This window comes from Mytilus edulis, chromosome 9 (assembly GCF_963676685.1).
Source record: "Mytilus edulis chromosome 9, xbMytEdul2.2, whole genome shotgun sequence".
NCBI classification, from domain to species: domain Eukaryota; kingdom Metazoa; phylum Mollusca; class Bivalvia; order Mytilida; family Mytilidae; genus Mytilus; species Mytilus edulis.
This window is the reverse complement of record NC_092352.1, coordinates 74,005,550-74,025,695: the sequence shown is the minus strand read 5'-3', so window position 1 is coordinate 74,025,695 and position 20,146 is coordinate 74,005,550. Positions and strand designations below refer to the sequence as shown.

At 32.2% G+C, this 20,146-nt stretch overlaps 1 protein-coding gene across 1 annotated transcript in view; it reads right to left on the bottom strand.

The window, feature by feature from the left end:
• The window catches only part of LOC139489003 (calcium uniporter protein, mitochondrial-like), a 52,031-nt gene that overhangs the window by 26,065 nt on the left and 5,820 nt on the right, over positions 1-20,146 (bottom strand). Inside the window, exons 2-3 of the mRNA XM_071275023.1 lie at positions 10,268-10,322; positions 2,267-2,437 (exon numbers count right to left, since the gene is read on the bottom strand). Of these exons, the coding sequence (XP_071131124.1) occupies positions 2,267-2,437; positions 10,268-10,322 (226 nt within the window). The remainder of the gene's footprint in view (positions 1-2,266; positions 2,438-10,267; positions 10,323-20,146) is intronic.

Genomic DNA, 20,146 nt, shown 5'->3' with positions numbered 1-20,146 from the left:
ACTAAATTATGTCTATGGGCTCATAACAAAAAAAGTCAGCCAATCAGAAGATGCGTTACATCCAAAATTACTTTATATCTTTTTAATTTCAATCAGATAAATATTCAGGCCATTTAAATTCCGTGAACACCTTCCCAACCCTACAATTTTAATTTAGAAACATGGTTGTTATATAAACATGTATTGTTTTTTCACCAATCTCATGGGATTTATGTTGCATGTGACTAGCATTTCCAGCAAAGAATTCATTAATACTATAGTTATGGAATAAACTATTTATGTAAGCCATGTGACAAGACAGGCTTGATGGATGAAACAATCAAATGTAATACATTCCCATAATGACATCTCATTTCCCTCTTAATAACCAGCTTTAAAATCTATCAATAATCTTCAATATATCACTATTGTAATACATCCTGTTTTGTTTCCATCTGACAATAAATCTACTAAACGGTGTACAATTAAGGGGCAGTAACTCCATTGCTGCAACTATATATTGTCTTTCTTCTCTATAACAGGCAAGAAAATATTCATCAATCTATATTGATCATTATACCAACATTGTAATACGTCCTGTTGTGTTTCCCACTGACAGTATTTCTACTAAACAGTGCACAATTAAGGGGCAGTAACTCCATTTCTCATTTCTTCTCATTCTCGGTCAAGCAAATATTCATCAATCTAGATTGCATTATTTCTATATTGTAATATATCCTGAGATGTTTTCATCTGAAACTCAATAAATCATTTAAGTAACTTTTCTCAAATTATATATATTGTCTCATTTCTTCTCAATCAATAGCTAGAAAATATTTATCTAAAAATATTAATCATCATATCAAAATTGTAATATATCCTGTTCTGTTTCCATCCGACAATAAATCTACTAAACAGTGTACAATTAAGGGGCAATAACTCCATTACTGTACCTATATATTTTCTCATTTCTTCTTAATCATTGGCCAGAAAATATTCATCAATATTGATTGATGAATATTATCAACATTGAAAATTTGTAATATATCCCATTTGTTTTCATCTGAAATTTAATCTATTACTAACACGGGGCAGTAACTCTATTTTTATTATCAGTTAATTACATTTTTTATTTAGAAAAAAAAATATATCATGGTAAGAAATTCTTATATATAATATTCACCAATTCCTGCACAATTTTATACAAGAGTGCACACGCTGAAATGTCTCGCCTTCTTTACTAATCATTGATATTATGTTGATAGTCATAAACACAAAGCTTTATTACAACTGTCACATAAACTTAACATAAACCAAGAAAACTAAACATTGACCAATGAACCAAGAAAATGAGGTCAAGGTCAGTTGAACCATGCAAGGAATGCATGTACAGCTAACAATCTTTCCATACAACAAATATAGTTGACCTATTGCTTATAGTTTAAGAAAATAGACCAAAAACACAAAAACTAAACACTGAGCAATGAACCATGAAAATGAGGTCATGGTCAAATAAAAACTGCACGACTGACATATAGATCATAAAATATTTCCATACACCAAATATAGTTGACCTATTGCATATATAGTATTAGAAAAAAAGACCAAAACTCAAAAACTTAACTTTGACCACTGAACCATGAAAAAGAGGTCAAGGTAAGATGACACCAGCCAGCTAGACATGTACACCTTACAATCATTCAATACACCAAATATAGTAGACTTATTGCATACAGTATAAAAAAAAACAGACCAAATCACAAAAACTTAACTATAACCACTGAACCATGAAAATGAGATCAAGGTCAGATGACACCTGCCAGTTTGACATGTACACCTTACAGTCCTTCCATACACCGAATATACTATACCTATTGCTTATAGTATCGGAGATATGGACTTGATCACCAAAACTTAACCTTGTTCACTAATCCATAAAATGAGGTCGAGGTCAAGTGAAAACTGTCTGACGGGCACAAGGACCTTGCAAGGTACGCACATACCAAATATAGTTATCCTACTATTTATAATAAGAGAGAATTTAACATTACAAAAAATCTTTTTTTTCAAGTAGTCACTGAACCATGAAAATTGGGTCAAGGACATTGGACATGTAACTGACAGAAACTTCCTAACATGAGGCATCCATATACAAAGTATGAAGCATCCAGGCCTTCCACCTTCTAAAATATAAAGCTTTTAAGAAGTTAGCTAATGCAGCCGCCCATAGCCACTGCCGCCGGATCACTATCGCAGGCTCGACCAAAACTACAGATCATTCTCTTACCCTCTGTAAATATAGCTGCTCTATCAATCCCACCATCCTCTTCTTTCAGAAATGACAGGAATTTACCAACTGTATGTGTAACTGGTTTCATGGTAAATTCACAACTTTGTCGTCTGGACGGTAAAGGCACTGAAAACACCGGCAATCCATCTCTATATACAACTGTAGCTTCTGTAAAAAATATTATAGAGTAATTTAGAAAACTTTGTACTGCAGATATTCAATTTGATTCTACCGTCAGTTCAATCACAACTAGCTATGGTGTAGATTTAGAACTTGACATTTTGTACTGTAATATTACACTAGTCTTATTGAAGCCTGTATGGTGACCTTTAACTACATATGAGATGGCTGGTTCTGAAACTGAAGAGCTAAAAAATAAGGTTAACAAAATATTCAAAGCAGTTTTGTTACCAGGACATGATTCAATTTTGCACCATAAGTAACTGAGCTTAGTCATATGTGCTGATTTAAAGAGCAGAGGACTACAGAATAAAGGTGTAATTTATTGAGTTATTAAATGCAACTGTATAGATTACAGGAAACTCAATGAGTCGACTATCCAGGATGCCTACCCAATACCAAATATATCATGAAATTCTTTCCTTAAATACCCTTTTCCAAATGACATTCAATGCCCCTTTTTACTCCACTATCCAAATAACACTTCTTTTTTTTACTCCACTATTCTAATAGCAATGCTCTTGACTCCAATATCCCGCTTGCACTGATCTTTCTTACTCTTCTATATCTACTATCCAGCTCACATTGTCACTGCCTTACACTGACTTTTAAAGGTCTATTGAACTTTCCCAATTATTTCTTAATGAGTATAACAATATACATCTAACAATGACAACACAATGTCTATTTATGTCCACATTTACTAACTGTAATAGGAAATAATGGGAAGCGATATTGACAAATCCTATTGTACATTTCTGCAGATAATGTTGTGTGATATGATACAGGAAAAGTATAGTATCTAGATATCCCAAAAAAAGAGTTTAAACTGGTACATTGTCTACCATTGTGATCAAAACTATATGGACTGCATGTTTCAGTTGTGGATCCAGAACTTTTCATAGGGGGGGGGGGGGGGGGCCTGATGACTGACCTAAGGGGGCCCCCTCCAGTCATGCTTCAGTGATTCCCTATGTAATCAACCAAATTTATCAGGAAAGTGGGGCCCCACCTCAGCTCCAAACCCCCACCCCCCCCCCCCCCCCCCCCCCCAACCCAAAGGGCCCCCTGGATCCGCATATGTGTTTAAATCGAGTAACTGTAACATGATTTGTGACAAAATTAAACAAGACATAGTATATAACCATGGAACAAACATGTGCAGATGACATCTACAGCTATAAGACATGTCTACCTGTAGTTTGTTAATTTGTGACCTTTTTTTTTAATTGATCAGTCTGATGTAAATGTCAGATTTCAGTTTATTATTTGCTTTAAGTGTGCCTTACTATTCATTTATTTTTTATCTACAGAATGTAGTATCTATTAATAACTTTCCCTTTTAAAAATGAACTTATTTATTCACCCCTTATTTCATTGATTTTGTATTTATATTGTATCAAAGATCAAATTCATTCCTTCAGTTGATATTTTATAGTGTGTCTTTCTTATTGTTGTGATGTTACACTATTGTTAGTTTTAGATAAGGGTGAAGGCTGGTTCCTATTAAAACGTTGAAACCCGCTGCATTTGTTTGCACCTGTCCTAAGTCAGGAATCTGATGTTCAGTAGTTGCCCTTTGTTGATGTGGTTCATAAGTATTTCTAGTTTCTTGTTTTTTATGTAGTTTAGACTGTTGGTTTTCCTGTTTGAATGATTTGACATGTCATTTCTGGGGCCCTTTATAAGCTTGCTGTTTCTGTGTAAGCTGAGGCTCTGTGTTGAAGACTGTACTTTGACTAATAATGGTTTTTCTTTTACAAATTGTGACTTGGATGAGAGAGTAACATTTGAATTGTCTCATTGGCACTCATACCACATCTTCTTAAATCTATTCATTTATTTTTCATCTACAGAATGTAGCATCTTTTTATAATTTTTTCTTTTTAAAATTTAATTGTCGAAAACTGCAGAAACTTAAAATGTCAAAGTCATCATTCTTAGGGAAAACTTAATCAGTGCAGGTTGTTATGTTAAATTTATGTGAAGTAATCAAGAACCTGTTTGTTTTTCATCAAAGAATATCAATCTTGCTGCATGCACTTTATCATGACAAATACAGAGAATCTTTCCTTTATGTTTATCAAGTTATGCAACATGATGAAATCTATCCTTTAATCATCATGCATTGCCGGGTTCATTCACAAATTGGCATTTTATGTAAACAATATTGAGCTGTATCCCTGCCAATGTTTATATTGCCAGCTCATTATTGCAATTATGATAAATGTGAACTAAAATGCCTCTTAGTAAAGTTCTATGTCTTTGGTACATGAAGGTATATCTAAACCAGAAATTTTCATAAGTGTGGGGCCCACTGACTGCCTAAGAGGGGGCCAGCTCCAGTCATGCTTTAGTGTTTCCCCTGTACCTGTACCCCTCCCCCTCCCCCTAAATCCTGTAAACACACTGCCACTATCAGAATCCTGAAACTTAGATTTGAGAAGTTTTTGGTAAATGTCCTATATGCAGATCTCCTTTTTTCATGTTTAATCATTTTAATCACACTACAACTTATCTAAAAAATATTACATGAAAAATGTGAAACCAGAAAAACAATTACTTATGACAAAAAAAATCATGGAAAAAAATATGAAAGATAGTGTAAACACTGAATTACAAATCCTGACTAAAGACAAACAAGAATGTGGTGTGGTTAGAAATGTTTGCGCTTTATTGATATTATAAAATTGAGAATGGAAATGGGGAATGTGTCAAAGCAAGAACAACCCGACCATAGAGCAGACAACACCTGAAGGAGTCTTATAGTTTTTAAAGTGAAAACTTCCAAAATGCAACCCCTTCATGACTGAAAACATTTGTGAGTTTTTTGGGAATATATTATTTACTGATTTGTGACTGCTGGGCCCACCTGTTTTCATTGTCATTGACCTTCTTGATTCAATGATAGCTGTTGCATGCTTATAAACGCCATATTTTTTGTGCCTGTCCCAAGTCAGGAGTCTCTGGCCTTTGTTAAACTTGTATTTTTTTGTATTTTAGTTCCTTTATATGTTTTTGAGTATAGCATGACATCTTTTATCACTGTACTAGTCCACATTTTTATTTAAGGGCTAGCTGAGGCCCACACTAAAAGCAACATTGAAGACCTAATTGGTTGCAGTCCAGCTGTTATCTGCTCTTTGGTTGGGTTGTTGTCTCTTTGACATATTTCCCATATCCATTCTTATTTTATCTTTTTATACTTCTAATTGAAAATTAGTAATACAAGACTATTCAAGCTTAAATATTGGACAATTTTGCATATATACTGCCGGACTTGCAAACAAAATTTATAAAAATTTCAATTGAAAATTCCATACTAAGTAACTGAGAATATTCCAAAACCACTGATTGATAAGTCAATAAAAACTACTGGTTTTTATATATATACATCTCACTTTTCTTGAGAAAAAAAATTGTTGGAAAATTGAATCATCTCAATGGAAACCATTATGATTGAGCAGAGTCATTATACCTCAAGGCTAAAACAAACAATTATTTTATATAATTGACTAAGCAATTAATAATTCATCTATAAAAATCAATAACTTGCAGGTTATTATTTTCAAATAAAACATATAGAAATGGTTTCAGTATAATTAATAGTGCATGAAGCTAAATTAAAAAAAAACAATTTCTCTCTTGGCTTTCTTTTACTAGTACACAGCTACTTTTGCATAGGTACTATTTCTGTACTAAAAATTTGTAGTACTGGAAATCTATTTTTAATATTCAGTACTATTTTGTTACTCTAAAATTATTGTAATATTTAGGTACCTGTATTTAACAGTACTTAATTTGTACTTGAAATTTAGATACTACAGATTTTTGGTTACTTACTGTTACATTTTCAGCATTTTGAAAGTTTTTCTATTTCAAATCTCTTAAAGTTATGATTTTCAAACATAGAATATTGTATTATTTCTGTACCAAAATATTTAGTACAAATCAAGTACTGTAAAATACAAGTACCTAAATATTACAATAGTTTTAAAGTAAAGAAATAGTACTAAATATTAAAAGTAAATTTCCAGTACTGCATTTTTAGTACAGAATTAGTACCTACGCAAAAGTAGCTGTGTACAAGGTCAAAACTTGTCAGATCCAACTCGACTTTGAATATTAATGAGTCCTAAACATAAACTTTAAATATATTTTTTTAACATTTCTGAAATATTTCCATAAAATCAATATGTTATACAGTGTCACATGTTGCTGTACAAGACATTCTAATACAATATTGCAAGTTTTACATATTTTTGTAAATTTTTTAAATCAAGGCATCGACCATTAAATATACATAAAACCTGGAAAACTAACAAAAGGAGGTGGACAGACAATATATGGCCACAGACCACAACAGGGGCGGATCCAGCCATTTTAAAAAGGGGGGGTTCCCAACCCAGAGTAAAAGGGGGGGGGTTCCAGCTATATGCTCCCATTCAAATGCATTGATCGGCCAAAAAAAAGGGGTGGTTCCAACCCCCGGAACCCCCCCTCTGGATCCGCGCCTGCACAATTCATTTCCCTTTCATTTCTTTATAATGTTTTTTTATACATTAAAAAAAAATTACCTGGGAATTTGCAAAATTCTTGGTATGGGTAATGCATAGTAAAAATTTTACATTAATATTCAAATATCAACTTTACAACTCAATTAAACCAAACGGACGTTTAAGAGATAAATCAGCAATAGTTTTCAAGAAAAGTTTCTATATGAACATGTAAAACAAACTGTTTTCATCTAAGGACACAACCTGCAACAGTTTTAAAGATTGACACTACAGACATTTTCTTCTAAAATTAATTGACCATAGCTGTCCAAAATGGGCTGCAAAACCCAGCTTATCTTTTTCCATAAAATAGTTTAATTTAAGCCAAATTCTAGATCACTCTGAATGGAAACAAGTTGAGAATATAAGTACAAATGATATGCCATCAATACCTGATTCCACTTGAATCCAATTACAAGCCGTCAGAACTGAAATCCTTATCTTACAAAGTACTTATCAAAACTTATCATATTTCCTTTCGTTTTTTTTTTTATCCCTGATCATTTATCAAAGTTTTAAGGTAAAATCGATAAAGTTCAATAACACTGTAATAATGCTGTTTGTATGGATTCAATACCAGACAATATCAGGTTATGTAATACCAGAAATATTTCTATTACATCATCATTAAAACATATCTCTTGTAATGGCTTACTGAGCTTCCCTCCCACTCTTTTAATCCCATATAAAGCCGTAATTCAGCAAAAAAAGTTAAGAAAGAAAGCCATGAAGATTAGTTTGTAAAGTAAGCTCATAATTCTTCGTTAAAAGTTACTCCATGATTTGTTTGTTTGTTGCATCAAACAAATCTGTAGCAACTCTATATTAGATAAGGCAATGGTTTAATGCTGTAGAAAGTAATTTAGTGAAATCATTCTAACAGTACATTAGTTAATTACATTGAAAACACACGTTTGTTAGGCTGCTTCAAATAATGTTAACTGCCATGGTGGTCTCATTACAGAGATTAGTCCTTGCTTGTATAACGATATATTTCACAAATTCAGCAATTATTCCATAAATAAAGGGACATAACTCAAGAGCTATGAAAATGACATAACCCTAATTCTAACTGGATCTGTGTTTGGTGGTAATAAGCATTTGTAAAAGTTTCACAACATTGAGTTGCAGCAAAAACAAATCTGCTATTTTTTCCCATTTATAAAGCATAAACTGAGAAATGTGTTGTGACGCATGTCACCCAAATTAGAATTTGATCTGTGTTTGGTGGTTATAAGCATTGTGTATAAGTTTCATATGTTATGTTAAGTTGACAGAAAGGGTTTTGCACTCGATTTAATGGAATGAGTATGATTTGTAGGTGAGAAAGCAGAAGCTAAGGGCTTCTTTTGGCCTAAAATTGAGGTACCAAAAAATGAGTTATTTTATTTTAGTTCAGATAACTGATACTTATCATATTGTAATAACATGATTTTTGATATGCAAAATTTCAAAAGGATTACAGAATCTGATGTTGCTACCATTATACATGTAATTCTTCAAATAACATTAAGTGCAAAGACATTTTTTTTTCCTATTCAACATATATGTTTAGAAATAATGTGCGTTGTTTAGAAAAGGGATAAATTCTGTTAGGAATTAGAGAGTGAATAATAAAGCTTCAGTTTAAACACAAATGTTCTGCACAATTAAGTTTCAAACAATAATTACCTTCTTTCTGACCTTAAATTGAATGAAATTTATAAAATGCAGCTTTCTGTATTAAATGGTACATTTATTGTACAAAAATTGTGAATGGATTGTTTCACAAAAATAAATACTTTTATCTAAAAATTTTGAATGCACCATTTGCTGAAATGGCAATAATGAATCTTACAGTTTTGTCAATTCATAACTTAAGAGCCTGTGTCGCTCACCTTGGTCTATGTGAATATTAAACACAGGACGCAGATGGATTCATGACAAAATTGTGTGATGGTGATGTGTTTGTACATCTGACTTTACTGAACATTCTTGCTGCTTACAATTATTTCTATCTACAATTAACTTGGCCACGTAGTTTCAGAGGAGAAGATTTTTGTAAAGGATTACTAAGATTTACGAAAAATGGTTAAAAATTGACTATAAAGGGCAATAACTCCTAAAGGGGTCAACTAACCATTTCGGTCATGTTGACTTATTCGTAGATCTTACTTTGCTGACATTTATTGCTTTTTACAGTTTATCTCTATCTATAATAATATTCAAGATAATAACCAAAAACAGCAAAATTTCCATAAAATTACCAATTCAGGGGCAGCAACCCAACAACAGGTTGTCCGATTCATCTGAAAATTTCAGGGCAGATAGATCTTGACCTGATAAACAATTTTACTCCATGTCAGATTTGCTTTAAATGCTTTGGTTTTTGAGTTATAAGCCAAAAACTGAATTTTACTCCTATGTTCTATTTTTAGCCATGGCGGCCATCTTGGTTGGTTGGCTGGGTCATGCCACACATTCTTAAAACTAGATACCCAAATGATGATTGTGAAAAAGTTTGGTTTAATTTGGCCCAGTAGTTTCAGAGGAGAAGATTTTTGTAAAAGTTAACGATGCCGGACGACAGACGCCAAGTGATGAGAAAAGCTCAGTTGGCCCTTCGGGCCAGGTGAGCTAAAAATGACAATAATAAATGCATGCAAAAGTTCTGAATTTACAATAAATCATGTTTCAGGTAAAATGTACAATACATGATACACAAATCAATTTTAGATATACAAAACTTGCAGAATTTTACCCCCCCCCCCCCAAACTATTTGATTTAAGTTTTTTATCCTACATCTATCTTTTGATGTTGTCCCTTATAGATAAATAAGATATGTTTTTCATCACATGACTCCTGATTATTGTTCATTACAATTCAAGTTCATTTGGAAAAAATCGATATCAACATACTCAAAAGCTATAAACTAAAGATTTGAGTTCTTGAGTAAATATGAAATAGATGCTAGACTAATTCTAAAGCAAGAACCCTGGAATTAACCAAGCAATGTATAAATCACATATATTTGAGTTTGACGAAAGATATTAAAGGGGACCATAACAGAATCACAGAATTAATACATATATTGTTTTTAATTTTGTATATGTGTACTTGCTTTAATATTATGATTCATTATGAACTTGAAGGCCATGACCTTAGTAGTTGTTTATTTCTGTGTCATTTCTTTCTCTCTCTTGTGACTTGTGCTAAGATGTCGCATTGGCAATCATACCACATCTTCTTATTTTCCATAAAAGTTAATATATATATACTCACCATCTTTAAACAATGCTGTCGTACAGTAATAGCTACATGGACACACAGGTTCAAACTGAAATAGAGGAAAGAATTATTATATCTTTTCTAAGGTCACAAAATAGAGGATTTATTGGTCAGTTGTTTCACATGTTGTTATATTTTGTCTACTTCAAGACAGGTCAAGCATTGGCAGATCCAAGGGGGGGGGGGGGGGTTCTGGAGGTTGGAACCCCCCCTTTTTTTTGCCGATCAATGCATTTGAATTGGAGCATATAGTTGGAACACCCCCTTTTTCAAATGGCTGGATCTGCCCCTGTCAAGGATACCTAAGGGGCATTCAAACTCATTAGTTGAAATAAACTGACAACATCATGCATGGCAAAACACTTAAAGACAAAAAGACAAAACACAGAATACATATAACACAACATAGAAAAAAAATGACTGAGTAACACTAACCACACCAAAAACTAGGGGTGCTGTCTGAGGTGCTCCGGATGGGATATTGTTGTATATTACGCTCTAAAAATTCACACAACATAGCAAGTGGAGATTTGAACAACAAAGTTTCATATGTTTGCAAAGATTTACTTAAATTAACTTATTTTTCTACACTGAAAAGTCTTGAAAATAAATCATCAGTAATATCTAGTTTGTTTGAAGCATTTTCATTTTACTTTTTCAAATTTGATATTGATGAAGAAAATTTGGAAATTGTATTGATGTATCTGATTTCAGAAATAATTTAACCGCAATTATAAAATCTAGATTTTACATGTCTTTTTTTCTCCAAATCTATTATGTGCTAGTTATTGTTAGTATAGATATAAGAAGATGTGGTATGAGTGCCAATGAGACAACTCGCCATCAAAGTCACAAACTGTAGAAGTAAACCATTATAGGTCAAAGTACGCCTCAACACAGAGCCTTTGCTGAGTCACACACAGAACAGCCACCTGGGCCCCAAAAATGACTAGTGTAAAACCATTCAAAGTAAGAATGAGTTTTTGATATGTGTTTCCTTTATGGCTGTGCCTATTTTGCAGATGGCTATTGCTCCAGCTACTATCAGCTAATACCAATTTCTCTCATTAAATCCAGCCAGTTAAATAATGAAGTTAATAGGACATGTGTTATATATAACACTTCAGGAGCATGAAAAGATCATCAGTAATTTATAAACTTGTAACTAATCATACTCAATCAAAGCTTTATGAAGTAACAAGTAACATGACAATTATAGCAAACACCAAGATAATTAATAATTCAACTACAGTCTTTCCTGATTAAAGGTGAAACAATAAGCTTTCTTATCAGTGCAGAAAATACCTATTTACTGATCAATCTTAAAGGGAGAGATGACCTTGTCAGATTACTTATATCTCACCTATAGAAAGACAGAAAGTGAAAAATATAGCATGTATAGTGTCTGCCATGGCATGTCTACCATAGTTCTAGACTAATCAAGTCTTTTGTTAAGAAATAACAGGTTCATGTTGAGACCTAGCTTTCATCCCTATCTAAGATGTTGGGTCTTCAATTTTTGTATTCTTGAATTATACATAATATTTTATTTCTTTTATATATCTCTTCCTACCATTGATGGGATCAGCTCATTGATAACCTGTAATTGTTTCACTTAATCCTCGTGATCCTATGATCTCTGGTGGATCTAGCTGACTCTTTAACAAACATACCCCATCTCCTTTTTGTACAGTCATAACAATTGTAGATAAAGGACTTGCTAAATACCATCTAGGTTGGTATTGACCAGATACATAGTCATGTCAACTGTATACTACAATTTGTCGTGGTATTTATACATCGTAGAATCTGTTTAATCACTTACAAAATAAATGGGTAATGTGTCCATGGGACACAGATGATGCCCCTGCTTTCAATGCATATAAGATTATAAAGAGATATAACTGCAGAACTGTAAAATTGACACTTCCCAAGTTTGTATACTTTATCTGTGTTTTGAAGTAAGAAGAATTGTGTACAAGTTTCATAACATTTGCTTGAGGCAAACTTAAGTTAGAGAACGGAGATTTTCCATTTGTAGAGGGGCATAACTCTAGAATGGTAAAAGTGATGCTATCAAAATTCTAATTTGATCTATGTTTTGTGGTAGTAAGCATTGTGTATAAGTTTCACACTATTTGGGTGAGGCAAACTAATGTTAGAGAATGGAAACCAATTAAGGATGTACATACACACGGACAAGACGTCAAGGGTAAAACTTAATGCCCCCTCCGCTACAATGGGGGCATAAAAACACTATATTTAAAGCCAGAGTACATGTATTAATTTATCATCAACTTTGTCAAAACTCATTACTATAGTTAAATTCGATTAAATTTACGGTCACTAAGTACTGAGGGCCCATCGATTACAAATAAAACAGGTATACAAATGGTTACAATTTTAAAATATTTATATAAAGATTATCAGTAGTGTAACTGTCTGAATGATCTTCTTGACGCCCTTAAGGTGTTATCTTTTTAAGTGGAATTTTGATAAATTTATCAATTGAAATGTTTTTTTATAGAGATTTTGACAAAAAAGGCAACAGGGGGATTTTGCAAAAATAAAAACTCACATTTGAAATTTTGTGATACATGTAGCATAATATTTGTATGCAGAAATTCTTGAAATCAAAAACAATAATCTTGTATTTCTCCCAATTCTTCAACAATGGCAATTATTGATGCAAACAAAATCACTTTTTGTATTTAAGCCTAAAGCTTGCAAGCAATTCTAAAAATTTAGACAAAATTTAATTGTACAATTATATATTAAATCCACTCTTTTTACTTGCTTGGCCAATTATATATTGTCTTCCTTATGAAACTTTACAAAGAAATATTTATTATTTTCAGTTCCAAGAATTACGGTTTAAAATAATAACTTTCACACATATATATATACAAATTACTTATTTAAAGATAAGTACTAAGATTTTGAAAATTAAATAAACAAGAAATGCAAGGTACTAAATTATGTTAACATACTGTGGTTTTATTTATGTCTTTAGATGTAGGAAAAAAGTTTTTCTGTGGTTTTAACAAATTGTGCATAATTTTGCCGACGCAGATCCAGAAATTTTCATAAGAGGGCCATTGACTGTCTAAGAGGGGGCCGCAGTGTCAGTCATTCTTTAGTCATTCCCTATTATATAATCAACCATATTTTTTTCCCCATGAAAGGGAGCCTTCTAAATCCGCCTCTGTTAATCCAATACAAAACATTTATTGGATTTTTAAAACAAAAAATGTGTAGGTAAAAAATAACTGTAAATTAAGAAATTTTTGCAACAGTCTTACTACATTGAAATTTGCAACAGGAAAACTGTTGCAAAACTAAAATAAATGATTTTTTTTATTCTAATATTTTGATAGCATTATTGTTTGTATTTACATGTGCAGTACATCCTGGGTGTATAGGCCCATGAACCACTTATAAAAAGTTTGCAATGGAGTGCTAATTTCCTGCAGGCTTGACATGTTTGTAGACTTTGTCAAACCCTGAAATCAAATATCCACCAAATTACAATATTTCTACATCCAGTAAGGGAGCTACCATTTGATTTTTATGGGGGGGGGCTGGGATGAAAAATTTTGTCCTGCATTTTTTTTAGCTGTAATCATTATCTCTGTCCTGCCTTTTTATTTTTCACTCTGTTCGGTCCTGCCTTTTTTTTTTTAGTTATCCTGACTTTTTTTTACCTAAATTGTCTTCCTGACTTTTTTTTTGCAAGTGTCTCATCCTGCCTTTTTTTTTTTTAACTCAAAACTCCTGTCCTGCCTATTTTTTTCAAATTTCATCCTAGCCCCCCCCCATAAAAATCAAATGGTAGCTCCCTAATATAAACAGTTTTCACAACGGTTGCCTTAGAAAGATCTTAAGGATATTCTGGCCGCGTAAGATCACCAACATTAAGACCTCCATGAAACAACAGGATCCAACAACATGGAGACTTTATTGAAGCAGAAAAGATGGAGATGGATTGGCCATGTTCTAAGAAGACCAGCAGAGGACTTGACCAGAGTAGCCCTAAGATGGACACCTGAGGGGAAAAGGAAGAAAGGACGCCCCAAAACAACTTGGAACAGTTGAAAGGACATGGAATCAGCTGGGGTGTAATAGAAAAGAAAGCACAGAACAGAAATGAGTGGAAAGATCCTTGTCCTATGTGCCTCCAGGCATAATAATTAAGGACTAGGTAGGTAGGTAGTAATATAAACATGATAAATAAATCCACAGTATTCAAACAAATAATCATAAAAGAATTCTAGATCTGCAACTTTATGGCAAGCAAAAAATGAATATACATGTACATTGATATATATATCTGTATATCTAATAAAGATACCTCAAGTATTTTTATTTGGTGCCCTATAAAATGATGTACAATACTCATTATTTGATATAAGTTCAGCTGTTGGCATTCCATTGATAATTTAATGACAGAAACAGACATGATATTGATTTGTTTGTAAACATACCACATGGTCTAACATACATTTATCTATACTAATATTTACACATGGTCACAGTGCAATCAGACCTCTAACATCTATTCATATCAATATATAAATATATTAGCACAAAGAGGTCATTAAATGTAATTTGATATCTTGCATTTATTATGCTTTACCAATTAAAAAAAATCAAATTGATGACAGACGTCCTGCCCTGCCTTCCCTTAATTGTTGAACCCTAATATTAAGGCCAAATAAAATAGTATGTGTACATGTGGTTCCAGTTTCTAATAAAAAAAAGTAAGGGAAGGTAGAGAGGGTTTTTTGTTTATTTACATTGAGTCTATGTGAGCAACATTCAGACCTTTAATAACGGTGCTTAATAAAAAATGAAAAAAAAATCTTTAGGGTAGGCTTTTATTAAGACTAAAAAGTAAGGTAGTTAGCTAATGGGTTACTGGAACCACACATATATTTTTATCTGGCCTAAGCATTGACCATAATATCTAAAACACACATACTGGTAATCATTTGGGTCATGCATGCTCTCAAGAGTGATATTCATGTTTTGGGGCAGTGCAGACTACATTTCTACAAAGTTGTAAATTAAGAATTTGTTGCTTCATTTTATAATATTGCTTTTATTGAACAACAAATAAATATGCAAGATTAATAATTACGATTTTATAACTAAAAAACTATTATATAATATTATACCCGTAGCCAGGGGGGTTCGGACAAACCCCCCCCCCCCCCCCACCTTGAAATCAAATAAGCACTGTTAAAGTCAACGTCTTGTTCAAATTGTGACTGTTAAAGTCGAGTTCATGAGTCCAACGAATCCCCCCTTTCAAATTCCTGGCTACGGGCCTGAATATAAATTTCAATTTTAGAATGAATTTATAAACTTACAGTAAACATGCAAGTACAGTTGACTTATTACTCTGCGAATTTTGTCTGGACTGAGTCTTGGAATCCAGAATCAGGCATGCTGCTTATCAGGTAATGTTTGAGTTTGTGACAATATAAGGTCATGATAAGGTCATTTTATGGGGAACCACTAGTGGTAGGTCAATGAAATTCGGTTTGCAGTGGTATTGGCATTCTCACTTTATTCCTATCATGCCTATTGGGCATAGACACTTCTCAATTCCATGAAGATTAGTTTTAGTTTACATGTTAAAGTGTGTTTATGTCCGTTAAAGGTAAACTGCTAATCATATATATATATGTATGTCATTTGCATTTGTAAGGAGTGGTATTGATAGTGGAAGTACTCATTTTCACAGAGATTATTTGGACCTGCATACATGTAAAAGTATCAACATTTTAATGTTTACATTTGCATTTTAATATCAAAATATCTTGCAGATGAGACATATCTCTGTGTCAACAGTTTATATAGTCCTTATCTTAAATGTCTTATCATGTTCAACATGTTAATATATTTTTTTTCAAAAAAGTCCTTTAGCTTCATATAACATGTACTTGTATATAAAGTAAATGTATGTAAATTTATTCTTTCCACCAAAAGAAAAGTGAACTATAAAAGTTAACATTCTCAACCATTTATAAACTTCTTATTTTCATTTCAAGGAATCCATTATTAGTTTTCTTCCGTATGCAGATTTTCACTAATAAAGTTTATGAAGTTATAGCTAACATGACAGAAAGAAGTAATTTGTTACAATTTAATACCGAAGTACAATTTACTTAGTAAAATTTTCGTCCTAATTTAAATTATTGTTCATGCAGTTAAAGATCAATGATTTATGTTTTCAAAATTACATCACTGTTTGAAGTTTTATTGTGACGTGTTCTATTTACATACAGTTATTTAGAATGCGTATTGAAGTATGTCCTTATTTATATATACTCCTACACATAGGTCACCGTTAAATAGTAAGGTAAATAAAAAATAAATGGCATGCTGTAAAATTTAAACTTAGATATTAGAAATCTATATGTATGTATGTACCATGTCTTTTAAGATACAAGTCCTGTCTAGACAAAATAGTCATCCTGAGACCAGACCAAAAGTTTTGAAATACAAAGATATAGGAAGACAGTGATATTGTTGGCTTTTTTCAAAACTACCTCTACCCTTTTTTATTGGGAAAATATGCATCATTTTCATCAAATTGGGAAATTTAAAATAAACCATGAATTTGACTGAAACTTCAATTTACAGACCCATTTTCAAGAGTCAAACCCTGCTTAAAATAAGACCCCATGTTGTCAGTGATGATATATAAATAGACCATCAAATCTGCACATAAAGTCATTTGAGGCATGAAATTTTTTTAAATGAGTTTTTCAGTTTGTACAATTACTACTGAGATTGCACTGTTTGGGAAAAAAGTTGTCTTTTTGGGAATAATTTTAAGCCATTTTTTTTCAAATTGGGATTCTTTTCCAGGGGAAAAAGCCTTTATTCTCCACTAATTTAAGGCAAACAATATCACTGGAAGATGTGGTGTTAGTGCCAATGAGACAACTCTCCATCCAAATAACAATTTATAAAATATATGGCATATATATAATATTCCATACGCTCCATTTTGTTTTTTGGTTTATTACAGTTATATTCCTTCATCACAAAAAATTATTCAGCAAAAGTTTCATTTACACTCTGCTCTTGGTTATAGTTTTTAGAAATAACTCAACTGCAACTGTTAACTTATTTAAGTTTGAAAAAAAATCTGCATACAAAGTCTGTAACTGTTAAGAAATTTAGTTGATATAAAAACCTTTTTATTAAAAAGTTCAGAATTCATCTTTTATATCGTTTTTTTAATGTTCCAAAACCAATCTTTGTCTGATGCAAGATAAAATCAAGTAAGTGCCTGGATCGAAGTTTTAAAGATTTTCACTTTAACATGTTTAAATTTGACCCCTCTCATCCTTAGTAATGTAAAATTATTAAGTAACATTAGCCATCAGTTGATGTTTCATGCAGAACTACAGGTGTTGTTGATCCCTAAACATGCTAAATAATTTCTGGCATAATCCTACATTTTGTATGACAGGTACCAGTGTAAAATGAGATCCTACCCAGGAAAACAGATTATCTCAGATATCCTGTATTCGTTCACACAGATATTTCATGATCAGTCACAGTGAAGCAACTACAATTTTGTAGTTTGGACATCAATGATCATGCTATTTTTTCGAAATACAATCAAAAGTTAAAGATAAAATGATAATTTAGTTTTAAGCTACAAGTTGTGCAAAATATGCTTACAAAAAATAGTAAATGCATGGGAATGTGTCCTGTGGACACAAATTATACCACCGCTTGCATATAACATTATAAAGGGACATAACTCAAAAACAGCAAAAGTGGTGCTACCCAAATTTGTACCCGATCTGAGTTTTGTGATAATTAGCATTGTGTACAAATTTCATTAAATTGTGTTGAGGCAAACTTGACTCGAGTACAAGATAGAACTGAAACAAAAAATTCTGCAATTTTTTCATTAGTTTATAGGGACATAACTCTTTGAACATTAAAGTGAGTAACTTTAGTTTTAAGTGACACCATCCAAATTCAAACTTGATCATGTGTTTGTGTTAATAAGCCTTAAGTGTAAGTTTTATAACATTTTGTTGAGGCAGGATAAAGTTAGAGACTGAAAATGGGCATAAGGTAAAAGTTATGCCATCAAAATTCACAATTTATCTGTGTATTTTGGCTAGAAGCATTATTTATATGATTCATAGCATTTGGTTAAGGCAACCTTAAGTAAGAGAAAGGAAACCAATTTTAGGATATACAGATAGACAAAGGAGTAGGTTCAGTAAGACCCTTTTTTGGCCCCAAAATATAGCAGTTAAACAAAATTGTTTAAATGTAAAATGTTAGTTATTTTTTGGAAAGTATAATATCTCTGCTACATAAATATGGGCTGTTTTTGGCATTGCAATGCACATATATCGGGTACTTGCATCATAACGTCATGCTAAATTACTGAAATCTTCACAATTTCAGCATTTTAGTTAAATTTTAGACGGTTTCCGTCTTTAACGGAAGTGGCCGCATTCGTGTTCATTCTTTATATTGAAATGTAAGTTGTGTTTAATGATAATACATAACATATATAAAGGTCGAGGATGAACACGGATGCGGCCACTTTCATTTTTGACAAAAAGCATCTGAAAAGTGACAGTTTTTGGCATATTTGACAGATTTCTCATATTTTAGCTAGAATCGGAGCGTTTTTAATGAGTGAATCAGTTAAAATCTTTCACAAAAAATAATCGAATCAATTAAATTGACATTTAAGTGTTTAAAAAGTGTCCACAATCATTCGTCAGATAAACTTGAAATTTGAGGCCAAACCGGCCCTTACCGGACCTACTCCTTAACAGAAGGATAAGACCAAAACTTAAACCCCCTGTGCTACAGCCGGCATAAGAAGAAATATAATATTTTTTTTAAGTTCTTGTTTTATATAAAGATTCTGAATTTAAGTGTATTTAGTATCAAGAGTATTTCCGAAATTTACCAAAGCCTAAAAAAACAGACTTATAAAAATATTTAAATGTTTATTAAGTAGGTCTTTATTGTTAAACAATATGAAACAAAATAAAAAAAGATTATTTAATTAACAGATCAGTGGTCTGTTAGATTGATGTTATTACGTGATTAGGTCGATTAAGTCGTTAGTTACACAATAAAGCATTTTGGCTTGTGGCATTATTCATTACCTTTTTGTCCTTATATTTTTAATTAGTTTTCTGTAGTTGTTTCACAGTTTAACAGTTCAATCAAGAGGTTATGTAAGGTAAACAAGGTGAACATGCGTGTGCAGTAACCAGTTTTACATGTTGGTGAAATTAATTCAACGGTTTTATATACATATGTTATTTGAGTGAAGATATATGGGGGGGACCCATTGCAAAATACTTGAAAAAAGTATACACCACTAAAAAAAAGTATGTTATACAGTCATTTGACAGTAAGTTTTTCAGCGGGGGTTGGAGGGGTCCTGATCCCAAAATCTCAGAGGTCATGAATTTAAAGAAATTAAAAACCTGACATACTGAAATTCGAAAAAAATAATTACTGGATCCCAAAAGGATCAATTCAGAAATCCAGAGCTTAAAAACATCCTATCCCAACGTCCTGAAAGGGGTCTTGCCCCCCTCTTTTCACCATATTTCAATTCTTGTTTCATGTGCATGTACATGTATGTAACAAAATTAATAAATTTATCAACATTACCTTAGAGAAAATATTTTGTTTCAGTTATCTCCCTTGACATATCAATCTTTTTTTCTCTCTAAATGTTGAAGAAGTGAACATGGTGTAAGCATTTACTTTTCTTCTTAGGTAAAAAAAGATGTTGCCATAAGAAACATTGATGACATTTTATTCCATTTTGAAGAAAAGTCAACAATTGAATTTCAT